Here is a 22,729-nt window from a genome sequence, read left to right on the forward strand (position 1 = left end):
CGCTTAGCTGTAGTCGCTTATGTAGTATGTTACCATATTTGGGACTCTCTGCTCGTGTACTATAGCTATGCTTCCGGACTCTTCTGGTACTGTCTAGGACAATCCGTACTACTCCAGAACGGTCTAGACAGGTCTATGCCTTACTCATCTCTTACTCATCCTATGATGCGATATGTCGCAATTCTTTCATCATCGTATTATTCATCGCACTATGGTACATGTGACTAACCACTCTTCGATTAGTCATGGACACTTTCCTGTAGTATATAAGGACTTCAGATTTCGTCCTCCCTCTTCAGTCTTTCCTTACTGACTGAAGAGTGAGTACTTCGTTACATCTATCTCTAACTTGTAGTTACTTACTTAACCTTTGTAGTCTTGCTTCGACTCTAGGTACAGTTGGTTACTGCAATATAGTCTTTCCTTACTGACTGAAGATCTTGCTTCGACTCTAGTCGGATCTAATCTTTGTCTTCACAGCCCCGAGTTTATCACAGCTTTCCGCCGAATATCATAGCTTGTATGTGACCTGTCCTCATGTATCGACTCGATACTGCCGGCGCTGAAGATGATATCCATGACCAAATAGCATGGTAGCAAACTACTGCGCTGTCGCAGCAGCAGGTATAGTCCTAACTGGAGCTGCAACATATCACTTGAATACCCTTGATACTGAAACCCGAAATGTTGACTGGTCTCTTACACAGCGGTGTTCTTTTATGACTCAATCATCACGACTGCAGAAGAGATCCGATGCTTTTGGGGACGGAAGATCACAGGGGCAGCCATTTTGTTCTGGCTGAACAAGTACATGTCCATCCTGTGTTTGGTCTGGACATTCGCAACATTTCTAAACATCTCAGACAAGGTACGTATTCCGCCCTTGCTGGGATCACAAAAATCTCCATGTATCTTGACTTTGCCAGAGGTGAAGCAATTCAATGGACTCTCCGCAAAGTACTACAATTAATTGCGTCTATGCAGCTGCGCTTTTTCTTCCAGGGGTTCCAATGCCGTTCTGTACTTGCTTTACATAGTCCAGGCAGGTACGCGTACTATATTCACTCATATTCACAAACATGTCTCAATGTTTTGGACTTCCTAGCCTTCACGGCCATACGCGTCTATGCACTTGGGAGGAGTTTGACGCTGTGTGCTATCACTGCTGTTCTATCCTTGGTACCTACCGGCATTAACTTTGTGAGATTGAATCACCGCATTTTCACATTACGTGCTATCCCATGAACACTGATCTATACACAGGTTCATTTTCGTTTCGGACTGACCGGCAAGAACATCTTCCCCTTTGGATGTACAGGATTTGACAATGCGCCCATGGGTCTCTCTCAAAAGTGATTCACCCTAAGAGCGTCGATTGCAACTATCTGCTGAAGCCCAACCTATCTATTCTAGGTGTAATGCTCAATTCAACTCGACCACCAATCCTCTATCTTACGGGCTCCTTCAGTCACAATCATAGTTCGGTCGTGCCTGATTGTAGCAGACGGCCTCGCCATAGGTGTCACATGGTTTACATTAGGCCACCAATATTCAACTCAACGCGAAGGGGTGCTTAAGGGCTCGATATCTACTGTTTTGCTGATAGAAGGTGTGTACTGAGTGATGATTGTTCGTTCGAAGGGACATACGCTAATGAAATACCATGAAGGGACCATCTATTTCCTGTGAGTGCGGTGGCTTTGCGGAATATCGCATCTCACTCCTTTCTCATTTAGCATCCTCGCTATGCTCAATTCCCTACATCTTGCCTTCACATTACTTTCAGTAAACTCACACTCCATAACGTAACCAGTGCAACACTTGACCCTGAGCATTACAGATCGCTGTAGACGCGCTTCAATCTCTAAGCGTAGTCTCATTCTTCACAGCCCCGTATGTGCGCCCATGCATCTATCAATTGAATGTCGTCTGACTACTCGTATGTACCCCCAAATACGCAGGCTATCTGCCATCATCATGTCGCGCTTCCTCCTCCACCTACAATCAGCGAGCCTATGGGCCGTTGGCTCCATGCCGTCCTCACAACTTTCGTCGCTGCACCCCGATCGTTCTCTGGTATTCGAACGGGTCGTCGGATCCCTTGAAGCATCGATTGCCGCCGACGATTACCTCACAGAGGACCACGACGACGGTGACAATGTGGAGAGAGCTGAGGAGTCGACTCAGACATCGAGGGAGTAGTCTGGCTCGCGGGTTTAAGGAATACGTCAAGGACTGTGGTATCTGGGGAGAAGTGAGATGGATCGCGTACGGCCTGCTCGTTGACCTCGAGATTGTATTGACTCGCGCTTGATGCCCCAATCACTCAGGGCTGTATGTATTGTTGTACCAAGTCGATCGGGACGAGACTGTCGTGCCTTTGCAACGATAATCAGCAGTCCCTGTTCAGTCAGTGTTCTTTGGTCGTCACTGGGTGGTTTCGAGGCAGACATACAGGCGTTTGCACCAGAAACTTTAGCCGATCAGTCTAACTTGCCTTCAAGGAGCTCGTCGTACAAATTCGCGACCGACAACACTCTCATAAGCATAACAGACATAATACAATATGACATATACTACCGCAAGCGCAAGCAAAACCGCGCGAAGTCGGACGGAGTAGGGCCCGTAACCAATGCAACGTTCCGACGTGGGCCAAAGATCAGGTGTACGGTCTTCGGGCGATGTCAGACGCGTACCGGCCTGCTCCAGAGGAATGTCATCCTAGAGCATCAGCTAGCCCAGACACCTGCTTCGACGACGCCGGGACGCGAGAACAGGCCTGCAATATTTTTCGGGGGGAGGGGAGGCTGAGCTCTACTTAGTCTGCATGGATGAGATTGAGGGTAATTTTGCCGCTAGCGAGTCAACTATGCGAGAATTGGTGGTACCCCAGGAGGCAGCGACGGCGCATCTCAGGGGTCCAACCTCGCCCGATACAACCGTTGACCTCGCTCATGACGACAGCTCAGGAGGAGAGACACGCCCGATGTCGTTCTCGCCCTCTGAAAGCGACACAGGGCTAAGACCGATGCATCGATGGCAGCTGCGCAGAAGGAGCGCGCTAGTCTCCCAATGATCGCTCTTCTCGGTGTCCAGCCGGACCTCGGAACTCGCGCCGGAGACGTATCGTCCACAATTTGGTGAATGTGATGTTCCATGACGGCAGGTTCAGCGGCAATGTCAGTCGAGCTTCGATTTGTGCGGTTAGCAGGCGTCTGGCACAGGATATGCGTCGGCTTGAATGTAGAGGGCGGCCAAGACCTGGCACGATGGGTTCGAGGGAGCCCTGAGAGTGAAGAGATCTCGGAAGGGAAGACATGCGAGTTGTGAGGAGATAGCAGAGGGAAGTAAAGTCGTTCCAGCACGTGCTAGTTCAACACCGGCGCCGCGTCGTCTGAGGGGACGGTGTCCTCCAGCCGCCCCGCTCCACCGTCAAGTTAGCAATCGTGAGCCTATCGTCGACGTAGAGCGCAAAACTCCCTGTTCGCTAGCAGCTGAAGCTGAGAGCGCACCCGCAGAGTGCAACACGAACATCCTCGCCTCTCCGCCCATGTCTCGACACCAATCAAGCACGGGTTCCGCAACCATGTCTTGCTGACACCCAGAGCGTAATGGCGTAAATGAGGATGACAGGTGTGACGATCCATCAGATGCCGCCAAAATGTCGCTATGGCTTTTGCTCGTGGCAGAGTGAGTGTGCGTAAGTGAGAAGCCCTGCTCGATGTCCTAGGAGTTCAGTGTGCTGTGTCGCGAACTAACTCCGTGTACGCGAGCATAGACATTTCGTACCTATGTTCGCCCTAAGAGGACTTTCTTTGAGCAGGGAAGTTGAAGGCGAGAGAGCTGCTTCGGGTTGCGGATGTATGCCACGCATATCGACTTGAACCTGCATGGGAGAGAGACAGGTGAGCCCATAGCGTAAACGCTAGTGGTGTTCAATCCATGAGTGCGAGCGACACGAGGAGCCAGTAAGGAGGCTCTGGAAGGGGTTTGTATCGTCATTTATCGTGATCGCTACTCACCTGGCGAGGAGGGGACCCCCATAGATAGATAGATAGTATGCCTTTCGACAACCTTGTTCAGGCGATGTCGAGTTGCGGGACCGGGAGAGCACTCAGGGCGTCACGGCTAGGCCTCAGGTACGACAGTGTTATGACACTTTCGCAGTGCTGACGTGCGCACTGGCGCGGCCCCACAACAGAAGAGACGAGCAAGCGGAAAGGAAGAGCTGAGAGCAGAGACCAGCGAGCTGCTGCGCCTGAGCTGCCGCGGACCTGTGCGCACGGGAACCCGGCCCGTGTCCCCGTGCCGCGCGACTGCGGCTGTCTGCACTACGAGCTCCCGGGCCGGGCAGCCCTCCAAGCATGGCAGCACAAACACCCTGCGGATACTCGAGTGGGTAGGACAAAGCCTCTTCCATCCATGCTCAATGGATGACGCGCAGGACTCGGGTGCAGCACTGGTGCCTGCATGTGAACGACTCGGACCCCTGTTAGAAGCGCAGTCTTTGGAATGTTCATTTGAATCCCCTTGAGTGCGTTCTTCCAATTTCACTCTATACCACTCTACCCATCGCGAGTAGCCCGCTCCCTATCGACGGTACCTATGTCTGCGCATCTAGGGCTACCGATCTTCCATCGCTCTCCCCCGCGCCCGCTTCCCCAGCTTCTCTCGATGGACATCATGCCTCTCTGAAGCCTTGTCGTCTGCTATCGCGGCAGTACTTATGGACGCTATGGTCAAGTCGACAACATCTTCCGCCTCCGATTTGCCTTCCAATCCCGATCTTTCGCTCAGTTCCTGGGTCCTTTCAGACAAACAGGTTGAGCGCCAGGACTCTCCGAGCTTGCGACCGCTCCTCGATGTACGTTGGTGCTGGATCTCGCTTCGCACAGTACAAGCGACGATGGCAGGGAAGTGAATGAACATGCGCTCGCTGGAGCTTACACCAAGGACCAAGGCTGGATACGAATGACGGTGAGCACATTCCTGCAACGTATTGAGCATGCACGCTATGATGCTGCTTACGCGTGTCGAGAAGCTGCAGGTAGGCAGAGCGCACAGTGTCCACCTTGCGCGCGCTGTATCTGTCTGCTCGGAACGACCATCTTTGCTCTCGATACGCGCTGCATCCCGCATATATGCGGCGCGCAATCACCGTGAACGCCTTTCTCAGTTGATTCAGATTCTGACACGTATACGTTGGTAGCAGGATCTTGGTACCCAATATTCTAACACGAACGACAAGTTCAAGGACTACTCCGAGTGCGCGCGAGACGAGCGTACATCCTCCCTATAGACAAAGCAGGGCAATTTCTATGTACGGACCGAATAGGTGTCCCTCCTGAACAAGTATGTTATACGCTCTTACCCCCTATGAGGCTTTGTTTGCATACACCATGTGGTAGTCCGTACGCGCGTGTGATATGCATATATGGGTGTTTGGGAATGACCAAGTGTCTCGCGCGACATGAAGCGCCGGTCCAGATGGTCTCGTCGCCTGCGTCCAAGTCCAATCTACTGTGGCCCACTTTTTCGTCTGCGTATCTTTTACAGGCATTTTCATCAACGCAGAACCTGCAAGACGTCCTTGCCTTCATCAAGATGGATATATGCGTGTCAAAACGAACAGTGCAATGACGTATCGGACGTCCGCAACTCTGGGTTGTGGGGTTTGGGCAGTGTTCATATAAATTTCCCAACTAGCCACGATCGCAGAATGCTTCCGACTCAGCTTCTATCTGTGCTTGTGGAATCGTGTACAGAATCCTGTCCTTACCCATCTATCCTCCCGCAGACCTTCGAACAAGCAGTCCAAAGCGAAGAAGAATCGTCTCCACCGCATCTCCGTGATGTTTTCCATCCAACTCTTCACCGCCACCCTCTCCCTTCCTTTGCTCTTCTCTACCGCCGCGCACCACTGCCTCCGACCTTATCTGAGTCCTACTCTGGCGTCAGCGGTATCAATGGTCAAGCGAAAATAGTAGCAGGGATGCGACATCAGCCGATAGTCTTATCCGATGGCCAGCCCAGCGCAGAGTTTCAGAGGCGGTTCTCCGAAGGCTTTGTGGCGGCGATTGCGACGGCCTTGAAGAGTGATGCGAAGAAGCGCACCGAAACAGTGACGATCATCAGCATTTGGTGTGTTCTGATCATACGCATCGAGTAACCTACAACGGCGGTTATAACCCGAAGGAGGATCGGGCCATGATGGTTTAAAACCTCCCTTCCCCCTCCACGTGATGCCAACCGTGCTTGTCCAGAGTTGTCTGTGCACACATCCGGGGTGGCTCTTCCATTGCCAGCGTCGTACCGCTCGGGTTCCTTTCCCGCCCTCTTCCCGCCGTGTACGGCTGTTCTGTGAGCTAGTTTGCGCTCTCCTTGCCTGTAGAACCCCTCTCCTCCTTCCTGCGCTCTGCCCGCCTCTGCGCGCGTGACAGCGGTGCCTGCGCGCGTAGTTCGGCTGCTCTCTTTCTGCATGCGGTATGTAGGTTTAGCACCGTCAAGGCCAGATTGCCCTTCAGGTTAAAACCGCCGTTGTAGTCTACACATAGCGTGTCGCCGACGTCGGGCTCGTTCCCTACTGATGCAGTGATGCAAGACGGGCTTGCAATTGTGCGGTGAGCAGGTGCCTGGATCTGGATGTGCCTCAATTTGAGTGTATGGAGGTCTGCAAGGACATAACGCGATGGAGCTGTAGAAGTGGTGCAGAGAGGTCTCCAGCGAGATGCGAGTCAAGCCCCACGTCAGATTATAAGTGCATGTTCCTGACCCGTCAGGCAAGCACGGCAATTTCTCTATGTTCTCCTAGAGGCACGACGAGGCAGCAGAGGGAGAGTGCTCGGGAGACCGCGCAGTTGTAGCCTGAGCACGAGCTAGTACGCCTCCAGCGTCACATCGTCTGAGGGGACACGTCAGCATGCCCGCGTCACCGTCAAGCCTATCACTTGCGTAGTGCCCAGAAAGGCTTTGCTGGAAAGGTAAACGATCGCATCGCGCGCAGATGAGAACGTAGCGGCAGAGCGAGACATGAAAATTCGAGCTCCTCTCCACCTATGGAACTTGCAGCCTCGATCTTGGACAAGCACGGTATCGGCCACCATGTCTTGCCAATCACCCAGAGAGTAAAGGGGTGAGGGAGACAGGTGTGCAGATGCACCAGATACCGCCGAGGACGTTGCCACGATGGTCGCTCGTGGAAGAGTGGATTGCGTAAGTGACAAGCCCTATCCGATGAGTATTCATTAGTAGATGTCGCCCAATTCGCAGGAAGAGCTAGATTCCATGTGCCTGAGCATAATCATCGCAGTGAAACTACATGCGTCGTACTTGGATTGGCTCTGAAAGCACTTGCTTTGAGCGTCGGGGTGATGGGTTAAAGAGCTGCTTTAGGTTGTAGATGTATGTCGCGCCTATAGACTCGAAGTTGCATGAGTAAGAGACCGGTGAACGCATAGTCTGAACGCTAGTGGTGTTTTATCCGTGAGCCCGAGATACACAAGGAGTCAGTAGGGAGGATCGGGAAAGGGCCACATCGCGCATGGCTAACTCACCTGGAGATGATGGGACCGCCCTAGGCGGACCGATTGTATGCCATCCGACGACCTGGTTCGTGTGATGTCGATTTGCGGGACCGGGAAAACGCCACAGCCGGGAATCAGGTAGTACGGGACTATGACATTCGTGTATTAATGCAGAAGCAAGCCCTAGCACGGTCAAAGAGCAGGAGAGACGGGCATGGGGATATCAAGAGCGAGTCTCATCTAGCTGCACTGCACTAGGAAGAATGCCGGCCCGGACCGGGCCTCAGGGAGCGAGACGCGGCGGCTTTCAACGCACCGTCGTGTTGTCTGCGTTCTCCAAGCCGACCTCGCGACGACCTCCCCGCTCGTCAGTAGCGCATCCTCTATCAAACGTACCTCTGACCGCGCATCTACAGATCTCTTATCCTTATCGCTCCTACCCGAGCGCAACGCCCCAACATCGCACAAATGGTGCCTCTGCGAAGCTTCTTCCTTTATCCCGACCTCCTTCCGCGCACTTGATACTTGACACCCCAGGACCATTTGGGATGAGGTTAGGGGCAATAACCCGTAGCCAATGAGAAAACTCCCCAAACTTCTGACTGCTTGTCGACAGCGGCTGGTTCCGGTGACCGACGAAAGCGGGGGATTAGGGTAGCCCTGCATTCACTGGAGCTTACACGGGGGACATCTTCGAGGTGTACGACGAGAATTCCTTCGGTCTCATGCCGGGCTCGTTCCTATATCACACTACCATCATGACGGTGCGTCCTTCCTTGTGGCGCTTAGATGCAGAGAGATGCGCATATGCTGATGTCTTCCCAGAAACGTATCACACCGATGATACGGCGAGACATGAGCACAAATGGGGGGGAAGCAGCTGTTGCGGAGCCACGTGTTCTGGCAGAGGAAAGGGGCGGGAGAATAGTCCCACTCGGCGAGGTACGTCAGGCACACCAACTGCCACATGATATTTCTATCTGATCCTTCAGCGAGCACGACTTCACATGCGTCCTCATTCTGCTCCTCCAACGACGCTCCCTCCAGACATCAGGGTGACCCAGATGCTCTCCGACGCTCTTGGAGAGTTTGACTAGTTTCTGAGGCATTTATGTGAGAATGTGGCATTACGTGTTGCAGTGGGTAGGTTTGTTATGCGATCTTCCAGAAGGAACATACTTCAGGTCTGTGAGATTCAGATTACCACATTGGACAGATGTGCCTATGACATGTGGCTTCTTCGCATCTTGCCACATTTTGTTCGCTCCCCAGAGATGCGACATTTACCGACTTCTCGTCAATATCTGATCATGAAGATAGAACAGTTCCGGACATATTCAATCATGGATGCTGTCAGAGATCCGTGTAAATACTTCTCCTCAACATGAGAAGAGACAACCCACAGACTTCGCGTCGCAACCCTGGCTCCTCATTAACACTATGGCTTCCTCACAGACTGGACAGCTTGCCACCCAATATTCTAGCATGTATGTTGCCCATCCTCATGTCTGAACCTGATACTGCGGGCGCTGAAGATGAAACTCCTGACCTCATAGTATGTTAGGAAATTACTGTACTTTCGCAGCAGCAGGTATAGTCTCTAATACGCTGCAGCATTCAATTTGAGTAACCCGAGAATTCACGCTAAACCATTCGCCAATCTGTTTGGCAGTGGTATTCCTGCACGACTCAATGATCACGACCCGGGAAGAAATACGGTGTTTCTGGGGACGGAAGATAACAGGAGCAGCCATCTTGTTCTGGCTGAACAAGTATATGACCACACTCTTTCTGGTTTGGGACCTCGCAACGGCATTGAACATATCCGACAAGGTACGTACTCCGTCCTTGCTAGGATGGAATGAAATCACATATAGGTTGACTCTGCGCCAGAGGTAAGGCAATTCAATGGACTCTCTACAGAGTACTGCGATCAATTGGGTCCGTACAGCTGTGATCTATCTACAAGGGGTGATCTCGTGGTTGATTACTTGCTTTTCACAATCCTGGCAGGTGCGCACCCTATATCTACTGATATCCACGAGCACATCTCAAAATTTTGACTGCCTAGTCTTCACATCAATACGCGTCTATGCGCTCAGGAGGAGTCTAGTACTCTGTACCGTCACTGCTGTCCTGACCTTAGTGCCTCTTGGAACTAACATGGTACAATTTGATTACGGCACGTTTATTGCTGTCCCGTAGACGCTAACTCATAAACAGGCAAACTTTAAATTTGGAGTGACCGGCGAGAACATCTTTCCCCTTGGATGCACAGGCGTGGTCAATATGCCTATCAATATAGTCAAATTGTGAGTGCATGCTATGTTGACGATCGAGATCATCCTGAAGCAGAACCTACTGATCTTAGGTGTAAATTGCTTTTCAAGTCGACTTGAACACCGTTTCACTGAGCTCCTTTAGTGACCATTATCTCTCGGACGTGCCTGATCGCAGCAGACGGCCTCGCCATTGGTGCAACATGGTTCACATTAGGTCTCCCGTATGCAAGTCGCCGTGATGGCGTTCTTAAGGGCTCAATATCTAGTGTTCTGCTGATAGATGGTATGTACTAAGTAGTAATGGTGTTGCACGAGGAATAGAAGGATAACAACATCATCTACGCAGGGACCATGTATTTCTTGTGAGCGGGATAGTTTTCCGTCATATAGCATCTCACTCCTTCCTCGTTCAGCACCCTCGCAGTGCTGGATTCCCTACATCTCGCCTTCACGTTGCTTTCGGTACGTTCACACTGCATAACTGAGCTAGCACAAGTTTGACTGTGGGTGTTATAGATCAACGTAGATGCACTACAACCTGCGAGCGTGGTGACGGCCTTCACGACCCCGTATGTGCACCATTACATCTGTTACTCGATCCCATGTCTTCTGACTCTTCGCATGAACATTCAACCACGCAGGTTATCTGCTGTCCTCGTGTCACGCTTCCTCCTCCATCTACAATCAGCGAGCCTCCGGGCTGTTGGCTCCACACCGTCCTCACAGATTTTGTCAATGCATCTCGACCACTCCCTGGTATTCGAGCGCATCGTTGGATCACTTGGAGCATCGATTTCTGCTGAAGATTATCTTAAGGAGGACTATGATGACGATGGAAATGTGGAGAGAGCTGACGAGCTGACATCGAGGGAGTAGTCTGGCTCAATGACCCATGGGGTTGAGGAAAGCGACAGGAACTGTGGTATCTATGTAGAAGTGAGATGGATTGCGTGATCCCTGCTCGTTCACCAAGTGACTGTAATGATTCGTTCTTTATGCATTAGTGGAATTCAGGGGTAAATGATTGTGTCATCATGTTGAGTGGGACGAGTCTGTAGTTTGCCTTTGCAGCGATCACCAGCAGCCGCTATTCAGTGATATCGCGTTATTCGGCTTAATATTCGTCGGTGCATGGTTCTAAGCGAGGCACACGTACACGTGATTATACCAAGAATTGCAGTAGATCAGTCCGATCTGCCTTCAACGAGCTCGTCGTACAAGATCACGACCCGTAACATTCATAAGCACAGCAGATACATCAACTGACATGTGCTATTGCATCCCAAGCAAAAACGCGCGAAACAGGACGAACCAGGGCCAAAACCATTCCACGTTCCTCCGTGGGCTAGAGATCAGGGAGACGGTCTCCGGGCGATATCAGACAGCAACCGCAGAGCCCTCTCCAGAGTAATGTCGTCCTAGAACATTAGCTATCCCGGGGAGAGCGCATCTGCGTCGAGGATTCCGGGACGCAAGGACAGGTATCTGAACCTCGTTGGGAGAATGGGAGGGTTCAGCATTGATTCGTGTGCAGGAACGAGATCATGAGCAGTGTTGTCCCCAGCGGGACATTCAAGATCGATGCCCTAGGAGGCAGCGACGGCGCGTCTAGCGGGTCGGACCTCGCGTGGTGCAACCATCGATCATGATTGTGACCCAAGCACGGGAGGAGGAGAGGTACAGTCGATGTTCTTCTCGCCCTCTGGGAGCGAGGTAGTGTATACGTCGATAGTAGCATTATGGGAGGGGTACAATGACTTCCCAATCAGGGCTCTCCTAGGTGATCAGCTGGAGACGCGACCTAGTGCCAGTGGTTTTGCACGACAGCACCTGACGCAGTGATGCGAGACGGGCTTGCGTTTGTACGATGAGAGAGCGCCTGGATCGGGATGTGCTTCGACTTGAGTGCAGTAAGAGCAGCCGAGGCCTGGGGCGATGGGTACCAGAGACGGAGAGGACAAGAGCTGAGAGGACTGGAACAAAATACGAGTCATGCGATGTGTCAGATCCTCAGCGCAGATCCCTCAAGCAAGCACGGCAGTTCCTAGATGTTCTCCTGAAGCTACGAAGAGGCGGCAGAGGGAGAGACGTCGGGAGGTTGCTCCATTCCAGCTCGTGCTAGTACGGCTCCTGCGATACATCGTCTGAGGCGATGCGTCAGCTTGTCCTCTCCACCGTCAAGATCGCATTTGGTCATCGGTGCAGAACACAAACAAGCCCTCTTCGCTGGCAAGGGAATAAATGGCAGGTGAGAACGTACCGGCAGAGCGCGACATGAACATCCGAGCCCCTCTCCCACGATGAGATGGCGGCCTTGATCAAGCACGCCACCACGTCTTGCCAATCTTGCAGAGCGCAACGGAGTGAGTGAGACGGATGCGCCGATACACCAGATGCCGCCAAGGACATCGCTATGACGGTTGCTCGTGGAAGGGTGGGTAGAGAACTCTTGTTCGATGAGTACTCAGTGACCGATGTCGCGCGGTCTGCGGGAAGAGCTAGATCCCGTGTGCGCGAGCATAGTATCACTAGAGAACTATATACGTCGTACCTCGGTTAGCTCTGAGGGAACTTGCTTTGAGCTGAGAGGTGGAAGGTGAAAGAGCTGCTTCGGGTTGTGAGATGTATGCCGCGCCTATCGACTCGACCCTGCAGGAGAGGGAGACCGATGAATGCATAGCGCAAACGCCACTCGTGTTCTATCAATGAAAGTGAGCGACACAAGGAGTCAGTAGGGAGGATCGGGGAAGGGGGTTCATCGCGCATCGCTACTCACCTAGAGATGATGGGACCGCCCTAGGCAGACCACTTGTATGCCATTCGACGACCTTGTTCAGAGTCGTCACAGCTAGACGTCAAGTAGGAGTGTGCTATGACCCTCTGGTGATGCAGACGTGCGCACGAGCGCGGTCCAAGGGCAGGAGATACGAGCAAGGGAATAGCGAGAGCAAAGAACAGCGAGCGTCGTCTAGCTGCACCAGCCGGAGCCGAGAGACTCGCGCTAGGGACGGCGGCGGATCTATGGCCCGGGGGGCCGGCCCGCACCCGGCATGATGAGCAAGCGCCATTCGAGACGCTGCGCTAGGCTCAAGACTCAACAAGTACTGAGAGTCAACATATCGCTCAAAGCTTTGGGCAGTACTTACTGCGATGCACGGCAGCCCGCATTCCCTACGCATGGTTGAGTGGGTACTCCAGATCCTTCTTACAACGATACTAAAATGGCTGTCTTGCAGGTGCCAGTGAACGTAAGCCGCCAACTACCAGCGACTATGCACATTGCATCCCGACATCGTACGTCATCACAGCTGCTGGAAAGCTCTTGTCTGTGATCCCCAGACTTTCGTCGCAGCCACCCTCTTCGCAAGTAGCCCACTCCTTATTGGAAGTACTAGTGCCTTCGCCGGCGCATATACCGGTCCCCCATGGCCATCGTTACTCCCCGCGTCTGATGCCGCAGCATCCCTCGAGGATCATACCTCTCTAAACCTCCATCGTCCACCGCAGCGGCACCAGATCAAGGCCACAACACCTACCGCTGCTGATGCGCCTTCCTCCTATCCCAATCTCCTTCCGCGCACTCAGTCCGCGGCTAGCAACGAAGCCAGTGAGCTCATGCTAGACGAACGTCTCCGGATCTGCGACTGCTCCTGCATGTATGCAGGTGTTGTACCTCGCTCGGCGACTGCACAAGCGATGAAAGCGGTGGAGAGGGTGAGCTCGTGCTCGCTGCAGCCTACGCCAAGGACAATGGCTAGAGGCTAAACACGGTGAGCACATTTTCGCAACGTATCGCGCTTGCACGCTGTCCTGCTGCGAACGTCTGTCGCGAAGCTACGCATGCGGCGGGTATGCAGAGCGCACAGTGTTCACCTTGCGCGTGCCGTACCGACGTGCTCGTAACGACCGTCTACGCTGTCGATATGCACTGCACTCAGCACGTATGCGGCAACCGTGATCGCTGTCTTTGTCAGTCGATTCTAATCCCGACGTGTATGTGTTAGTAGCGGAATCATGACATCCTATATTCTGGTACGAGCGAGACATTCGTGAACAACTGCAAGCGCGCACGAGAACGAGCGTACATCCTCTCAGACACGGCAGGTTGGCCTTCACGTACGGAGGAGATATGCACCCCTCTAGAACACGTACGTTCTCCGCTCTATATGGGTGTTCGGGGAGGGTCAAACGCGGTCTCGCACGACAGGAAGCGCCGGTCCGGATGGTCCCGCCGCTCTTCGCCCCAGCCCAAGCCTAATCTTTTATGACTCATGCGCGCAACTTCTGTTTCTTGCACCATCCTTGCTCTTATGTCCACTCATGTGAGACAGCCATACCCTCATTATGCTGGATATATGCGTGCAAAAACCAGCAGTGCCACGGTATAAGCATCGGACGTACGCAAGTCTGTGTTGTGCGGCTTGGACAGTGTAAAGAGTCTCTACTGTACTTACCGTACCTATCCATTTGCCTGCAGACAGACCTTCGAAGAAGCAGTCCAAAGCGAAGATGAATCGTCTCCGCCTCATCTCCGCAGCGTTTTCCATCGCATTCTCCATCGCTATCCTCTCGCTTCCTCCGCTATCATCTGCCGCTGCTCTCTACTGCCTGCGACCTTCTCTAGAGTTCTTTTCCAGCGTCAACGATGGCAACAGTCAAGTGAAGATGGTCTTATCCGATGGCCGGCACAGCGGAGAGTTTTAGAGGCGGTTCTGCGATGGCATTGAGGCGGCGAGCGTAAGCTTCTCGAAAACCGGCGCGAAGAAGCCTACCCCAACAGATAGTGCCATCGGTATTCGGTGTTGTGATGATGCGTAGAGCGTGTCGTCGGTTCGTCACCTATTCATATTCGCGTCTTTTCACCTATTCCTATGCGTGCGACTTTGTCAGTTTCGATTTCAGGGTATGACTCAAACCACCCGTTCCGACCAGAGTGAGGCCGCGATCGTCGTGCTAAAGGAGGCGATCGCAAGGGAGGTGAAGAGCCGCTCTGCGCACAGGTTGCGCTCAAGGCTGTCATTCACGAACCTTACTGCGAGAACTTCGGCCACATGCTGTTCCTGTATGGAAACCCAATCATTACGGTGCATCATATCTGGCTACTCCTGGACGAAGAGATGCCCATATGTTGACGCATCCGCAGAAACCCATCATGCCAACGGTATGGCGAGACCCTCAAATTAAGCCTCACATACGGGAGAGTGTACGCGTGTGATCATCAGAAATACCTCCCGGCCTAACGCCCCTTATCAGTGGGCTCTCCGTCGCTTTTCGGTGCTGACCGCATCATGATTTCCAAATCCAAGTGATCCACCTTCCCTCACCTATGCCGTCTTCCTCCCTATCAGTACGCCTCCTAGATGCACTGAAAATCTACTGCTTGCACCTGTCGTGAAGGCGCAAACGGTGTCATCCACTTGCGTAAAGGCCCCCAAGCCACCAGCGACGGGTAGGAAACGCCCAAGTTTCCCCGCACTCTTTTCGTCCAAGCTGCTGCCACAGTAGCGGACAATGGTAAACCAGAGGATTGCGCAAGTGGCTACGGGAGGAGACGCGATACGGGATACTCATTCGCTGGCGAACTGGTGCCGGCTGATGGATACGATCAAGAAACTTATCTGGCAGTTGGTGTGCCTGATCAACTGGTGCTATAGGATTGAGCACGAGGAGTAGTCGGTGCTTTGTTTTTAGTCGGGAAGTATCGTGTGCATGCACGACGCTGAAAGACGGCACCTATAGGGCGGTCAAGGGCCAGAATCAGATCGCGAGCTAACTCCGTCTTGCACCCTAGATCATCTCCATCTTCCTACATGGTTGGCTCCTTGTGACAGATGTCAGGCAAATTTTCCGGCTCTAAGGCTAAGGTTGAGGTGAACAATATCTGCACTGCTTTGCTTCAACGTAAGCGCGTCGCCCAGCAGAGTTGTGGTGTTCATCAGCTTCAACGATATCTGATCATCAAGAGATAGCATCCCGCAATGGAGTGTCATCTGTGTCGCCGTGGAGGCATATCCTCGAAGCGCTGAGAAGTGTATATTACTGCTTCTCCTCAAAATGAGAAGAGACAACCCACAGCCTGCGAGCTCGCGTCGCTACCCTTACTCTCCGTTGAAACTATGGCTGCCTCACAGACAGCACAGCTTTCCGCCCAATATTCTAGCATGTATGTGACCTGTCCTCATGTCTCAAACCAACAATGGAAGAGCTGAAGATGAGTTTTAACCTGACCGCATAGAATGACAGGAAACTACTGTGAGGTCGCAGCAACAGGTACAGTCCTTACTGAGCTGCAGCATACTACTTGAATTCCCTTCAGAGTTAATGCCGACTGATTCACTGATCTGTTCCGCAGCGATTTTCGTTTTTGATTCAATAATCACGACTGGTGAAGAAATACGGTGTTTCTGGGGGCGGAATATCACAGGAGCAGCCATCGTGTTCTGGCTGAACAAGTACATGACCATGCTTTTTTTGGGCTGGGGCCTTGCAACATTCTTGAAATTATCTGATAAGGTCTGTACTCCACCCTTCCTAGGATCGAATGAATCCACATATAACTTGCTCTATCCAGAGGTAAATCAATTCATGGACTCTCTACAGAGTACTACAATGAATTGTCTTCATGTAGCTGTGCTATGTCTAGCAAGAGTATTGTTGTCATCGACTGCTTGCTCTTCATAGTCCTGGCAGGTGCGCATCCTATGTCCAATGATATTCATGAGCACATATATATATGTCGACTTCCCAGCATTCACCGCCATACGCGTCTATGCACTCGGCAGGAGCTTGAATCTGTGTGCTATCACTGCTGTTCTATCATTGGTTCCTCTCGGAATCAACTTCGTGAGATTTGATCACCGCACATTCATTGCTATCCTGTGAAGACTGACCCATGCATAGGTTGCATTCCGTTTTGGAGTGACCGGCAAGAACATCTTTCCTTTTGGATGTATAACAATTGACAGTCAGTCCATTGGTCTCACCCAAAAGTATGTTTCCTTGAGGGTGTCGATTGGGAATATACGCTAAAGCTTGACTTACCTAGGTGTAAAGTGCGATTCAACTTGACATCAATGCTCCATCTTACAGGCTTGTTCAGTTGTCATTATAGCTCGGTCATGCTCGATCGCAGCAGACTGCCTCGCCATTGGTTCAACGTGGCTCGCATTAGGTCTCCCGCATGCAAACAGTCGTGGGGGCATTCTGAAGGGCTCAATATCTAGTGCGCTGCTGTTGGATGGTGTGTACCAAGTAATACTAGTGCTGATCCGGGCTTAAAATGCTAATGATATGCCTTGCAGGAACAGTCTACTTTTTGTGAGTGGCGCAGTTGGGCAGCATATCACAACTCACTCCTCCCTCGTTCAGGATCCTTGCAGTGCTAAATTCCCTCCATCTTGCTTTCACGTTACTTTCAGTAAGGTTACACTATAACTGAACCCGCACAACATTTGACCGTGGATGTTATAGATCAATATAGATTCATTACAAAGTGTGAGCGTAGTGACAGCCTTCACAGCCCCGTATGTGCACCCTTGCGTCCGTTTCTCGATCCCATGTCTTCTGACTCTTCGCATGCACATTCAACCACCAAGGTTATCTGCCATCCTCGTGTCGCGCTTCCTCCTCCACCTACAGTCAGCGAGCCTCCGGGCCGTTGGCTCCATACCATCCTCACAGATCTCATCGCTGCACCTCGATCGTTCTCTTGTATTCGAACGGGTCGTTGGATCACTCGGAGCATCGATTACCCCTGAAGATTACCTTAAGGAGGACTACGGTGAAGGTGATGATGTTGGGAGAGCTGACGAGCCGACTCAGACATTGAGGGAGTAGTCCGGCTCACGGGGTTGAGGAAGGGGACAAGAACTGTGGTATCTGGGTAGAAGTGAGACGTATCGCGTACAGCCTGCTCGTTGACCTCGAGATTGTATCTATTCGCTCTTGATTCCTGAATGGTCCCAGGGCTATTTATATGTATTGTGGTACCATCTCGAGGTACCATCTCGAGTGGGACGAGATTGTCGTTTGCATTTGCAGCGATGACCAGTAGGCTTTGTTTAGTCATATTGTGTTCCTTGGCTCAATCTTCGCTGTTGGCAGGTTTTACGCAAGGTATACAGACACATGTTTGTACCAAGGACTGCAGTAGATCAGCCGGATCAGCCTAACGAGCTCGTTGTGCACAATCGCAACCAACAACACTCGTAACCATAACAGATACACCAACGTACACATTGTATCGCAATTGCAAGCAAAGCCGTGCGAATTTACTGGCGATGTCGTACTGCAACTGCAGGGCCTGCTCCAGACTAATGCCGTACTATAACATTAGCTAGCCCGCATACAGCGCATCTGTGTCGAGGATGCTGGGACGCAAGACAGGCATATGATACTTGTTAGGGGGAGAGGAGGATTCAGTACCAATTCGTCTACATAGACGAGACTAGGGGAAATCTTTGTCCCCAGCGTGACACCCCACGCGAGAAGACTGGTGCTCCAGGAGGCAGCGACGGAGCGTCTACCGGGTCCAACCCCGCGAGATGTTCTTCTCGTCATCTGAAAGCGAGGTAGCCCTAAGACCGACGTGTAGGAGGGGCATGATGGCTTCCCAATCAGGGTCTCTTCTCGGTGTCCAGCTGGAGACGCTTGGAGAACCGACGCCGGCCGCGACCTGGTGCCAGTAGTTTTGTACGACAGCAGCTGACGCAGTGATGCAAGTAAAGCTTGCGTTTGTACGGTGAGCAGGCGCGTAGATCCGAATATGCTTCTACTTGGTTGCAGGGAGAGGAGCCAAGACCTGGGACGATTGGTACCAGAGACGTACAGGACAAGAGCGAAGATGACTCGAAGAAGATGCGAGTTAAGCGATGTGTTAGATTCAAAGCGGAGGATCCTCAAGCGAGCCCGGCAGTTCCTATACGTTCTTCTGGAGGTACGAAGAGGCAGCAGAGGGAGAGACGCCAGGAGGTCGCGCTGTTCCAGCCTGTGCTAGTCCGTCTCCAGCGTCACGTCATCTAAGGGGATACATCAGCATGCCAGCTCCATGGTCAGGCCGGTCAGGGCCGCGATCGTAAGCCTATTGTCTGCGTAGAGCCCAAACACGCTGTCTTCGCTGGCAAGGAAATCGATCGCGCAGGTGAGAACGTACCTGCAGAGTGCGACAGGAACATCCGAGCTCCTCCCTCTCCCTCTATGGAAACAGCGGCCTCGAAGCTCGATGTTGATCAAGCCCGGTATTCGCCACTATGTGTTGCCGATAATCCAGAGCGCAACTGAATGAGGGTGACAGTCGTGTCCAATAGAAACAAGCTTGATTGCGTCTTGCCTAAGGCGTATTTGTGTCCCCGGGACGCGAAGAATAAAGGCCCGAACCGATTCTCGGAGATCCGTCCCGCAACATTTCGTCCACTTGCACGGAGTTACGGGTAAGCTGTCCCCAGCAGAACTGACAAGCAAGAAGGTGGGCGCCTCAGGCGGGTAGCCACGACAGTTGGCGCAGGTCTCACCTCACACTATAACTGCTGATCGTGCTTGTGACAACAGCCGAGGAAAAGGCGAGACATTTGAAGCTACATAGGAGTTTCGTACCAACGACGACGAGGGTATCATCACAGTTGCAACTTCCCTGGGTGCTGGCGCCTCAGAACTCGCGTCCCAGCTGTTCGTGGAACCCGACACCGGGGCAGCTGTTCAAGACGAGAGCTGTGGCGGTAGTGTGAGACAAACATGTGTTCGTGCAACAAGCATGCTGTTCGAGTCGGGCCGTGATCCGTTCTCAGACGAGATGCTGCAGTAAAGTATGAGAGACGACGGAAGACGCAAACGTTAGGAGGCCGGGCCGCTACACTGTGCGGTAGCACCACTCCAGCGTGAAATCCTGAACGGGGACACGCCAGCAGGCTCGCTGCGTCGACGAGGTAGCAATCGCGAGCCCAGCATCGGCATAGAGCTCAGAAAAACCCTCTCCACAGACAACGAAGTGGATCTCGCTGCTGAGACCGTACCCGCTGGTCATCGTCGCCTGCCAGCCCAGGAAGCGGTGGGCCCGAGATTTGATTTAGATCTGAGACGGTATCACGTCTTGCCGCTCATCCAAGGCGTGGCGGAATACGTGAGGGAGACGAGTGTTGCGCAACGAAATTTGATCGGCGGTGTTGCGACCTGTGGGCGAGATCCATGTTCATACCCAACGCGCGAGCGAGCGTACGCACCGATTGACACATATCATGCAGTTTACATAGAAAAGCTGTTTCGGGTGGTAAATATATGCTGCGCTTATCGACCTTCATGAGGGGGATGCTGAGCGCAGAGCTAAAAGCGCTACATAGTCGCGTTCCATCAATGAGCGTGAGCGACGCAAGGAGCAAGCATGGCGAGTCAAGAAAGGGTATATGTCGTCGTCGTTCGCACATTACCACTCACATGGGGGTGATAGGACCAGCGTAGCGACGTACCAATGTAAGCTCCGTGCCGGCGCCGGGCAAAGCGGCGGACCTCCGCCCCGGGAAGCCGGCGCGGCCCGGGCCCATTGGGTTAGCGCGATTCGAGACGTTGCGGCTCTTAGCACACCACCGGTTCCAAAATCCAGTTATAAGGCTGAGAGGGCCGTCAGCAAATAGTTCTTGCACGTCACTCCAACTTGAGGCAGAGGCAGCCGGCGACGGTAAGGGTGGGGGCGGGGCGCCAATTAGCCCCGGCCCCCGCAAAGCCGTACCAGCTGCAATCGGGTTCCAGAATGCCTTTATACGGGTCGATCATCGTGCGATTGAGAGAATTAGTGTGCTATATAGTTTCCGTATACATGAATCTCGTCATCTGCGGTCCATCATGAGCGTACGCTGCCCCTATACCTCACTGGCCACGCCCATCTTCTCCGCGGAGGACAGCCCCTCGTTGCCTTCCTCTGAGCCACTCTGGGAGCCTATCTCGACAGCCGAAATAATGGTGCACTGGGTCGCTATGCTGTCAACATTGGGACGACCAAATATGAGGGTGCTTGCGGCACCAGGCGCAGACCCAGCGTCATCTCCCTCGTCGGCCCGTGAAACTCCATGCTCAATCGGCGATCGCCTCATGGCAACGAGCAGAATGATGATTGTGGGGTAAATTGCCTGCAGAGGTCATGAGTACCCTCAACAACTAAGACGATCGATATGGCATATGGCACACTTACGGCTATGGGTAAGAGGCATCCATCGGCAAAGTACCACCCAATCTTGTCAAAATCACTCGCGCTGCTTGTGATCACAAATGGCCGCTTGAGTTGGTACACAACGAGGAACATCTGCAGTCCATCACCAAATCATAAATAAGCTTCCAGCCAATACCAAAACGCGAAGATAATCACTTACCAGTAGCGCACAGTAGATAGTGCCGGACTCGACAAGCAGAGCGAGAGCTTTCCATGTACTCGTCGTGCTCCCATCCGAGCTGAAGTACTTCTTCACCATGCGTCTGTACTCCCTAGGTGTGACTCAGAGGTCAGGTAAGCCTGCTGATGAAGGGTCATTGGAGACACGCACCACGCTTTGTAGGCAATCAAAGAGGTTGCAAGCATGTTCACGGACATGGATAAGATCAAGAACGCATCCGCAAAGCCGCCCAGACTAGTTAACAGATGGAGTTGTACGTAGGGGATTAATTTTGATTGATGGACGCTGATGACGCCAATCACTAAGGTTGAATGTGAGATACGGCTTCAGCGTGAAGATGTCATGCGACGAACCCAGGGTTAGAGCCAAGAGGAGGGGTCCAAGGAAGTAGACGACCCTCTTGCGCCATACGACGCAGGCTCGCCACCACACAATGGCATCTCCGATTATGATCTGCTCGGAGGTGGGCAGGTGGGGATCAGGAAGAGAATAGGAGAACAGAGTAAGGTACTGACGTTAGTACCCGTTGTCATCGTCATCATCCATGATTGTATCTCGACGACATGCTCAAAGGAAGCGACATCACCACTCGCGTCGTAGGCCGTGGATGTCAGGCCGTTTGTGGCGTCCAGCACCAGTTGGCTGACACGTAAACGGTACCATACCAGTGCGCACATATAGATGCTCGTCGAGGAATACAAGAGAAGGGTACTGAGAAACAAAAATGCCACTGATATTCGAGACCGTAACCCCTGGCGACTATAGTATACGCATCAGCGCCTGTAGTATTAGGTGAGACCAATTAACGACTTGCACAAGGAAGATGATAGCTACAGTCACCAGCGCCGTCAAAATGCCTAATATCTGGTGAGCCATGGTTTGATGATATTGAAGGGTACGACTCACCGAATGATAGACTTGCCACGAGTAACTGGATGCTGGACTGGCTTCCGCTGCTGGCATAATATAGAGAAACTGTCAGGGCGAAGTCGTTAACCTCAACGGAACGAGGCGCGAGGGCAGTCGAGGCATGTGGAGACATTCTTCCGAATACAAGACAGCTGCAATGAGCTTAGAAAGGGCGAGAGAAATAGTGCAGGAACACGAACGGCTCTGTCACTAAGTATGGAGGCTAGCCCCGGTCGAGCTCGGCGTCACATGCCAACCCCGACCCTGGTAGAAGCGCGGCAGAAATAGTCTTGAAAGATCGTGTGCATCTCGGGGACTTGTCCGACGCGAAGAGTATCATCCATGCTTCGAGAACTGGAGTATGAGTCCATCATATCCCTGTCGAGGATACCGGAGTTCGAATGTGGGATGTTAATTGAGTGTTACTTACCCCTGGCCGACTCGACTGGCGAAGCCGGTTATACTGTGGCAAACAGAAGGCACAAAAGCCAGAGAGCCTCTGGCTGTACATAACAGCCAATGGCCTGACTGGGTCTTCATGATAAGCTCATAGCCTGAAATATCCACGCCACATACATCAGACAGCTGCCGCCGCTGCCTCAATTCTAAAGCCAATACCAGATCGTTGGTCGTTTCGGGT

At 52.5% G+C, this 22,729-nt stretch overlaps 3 protein-coding genes across 3 annotated transcripts; 2 read left to right on the plus strand and 1 right to left on the minus strand.

The window, feature by feature from the left end:
- Window positions 1–1,653: 1,653 nt before the first annotated feature.
- On the plus strand, window positions 1,654–2,202 carry DICSQDRAFT_170118 (uncharacterized protein; the record flags this gene model as incomplete). The annotated part of the gene is made up of 4 exons (XM_007365744.1): window positions 1,654–1,685; window positions 1,737–1,785; window positions 1,841–1,893; window positions 1,962–2,202. 4 exons carry the CDS (start codon window positions 1,654–1,656, stop codon window positions 2,200–2,202), a joined length of 375 nt encoding a protein of 124 aa, XP_007365806.1.
- Window positions 2,203–10,156: 7,954 nt separating this feature from the next.
- Window positions 10,157–10,681, plus strand: DICSQDRAFT_170119 (uncharacterized protein; the record flags this gene model as incomplete). The annotated part of the gene is made up of 4 exons (XM_007365745.1): window positions 10,157–10,167; window positions 10,219–10,267; window positions 10,322–10,374; window positions 10,447–10,681. 4 exons carry the CDS (start codon window positions 10,157–10,159, stop codon window positions 10,679–10,681), a joined length of 348 nt encoding a protein of 115 aa, XP_007365807.1.
- A 9,971-nt stretch (window positions 10,682–20,652) lies between these two features.
- DICSQDRAFT_180670 (uncharacterized protein) lies at window positions 20,653–21,815 on the minus strand (the record flags this gene model as incomplete). Its single annotated transcript, XM_007365746.1, has 6 exons — window positions 21,696–21,815; window positions 21,535–21,633; window positions 21,331–21,481; window positions 21,160–21,271; window positions 20,982–21,092; window positions 20,653–20,919 (listed from the first exon to the last, which is right to left on the minus strand). The coding sequence occupies exons 2-6, from the start codon at window positions 21,587–21,589 to the stop codon at window positions 20,653–20,655; spliced, it is 696 nt and encodes a 231-aa protein (XP_007365808.1). The 5' UTR covers window positions 21,590–21,633; window positions 21,696–21,815.
- Window positions 21,816–22,729: the final 914 nt, after the last annotated feature.

This window comes from Dichomitus squalens (genome assembly GCF_000275845.1).
Source record: "Dichomitus squalens LYAD-421 SS1 unplaced genomic scaffold DICSQscaffold_14, whole genome shotgun sequence".
NCBI lineage: Eukaryota > Fungi > Basidiomycota > Agaricomycetes > Polyporales > Polyporaceae > Dichomitus > Dichomitus squalens.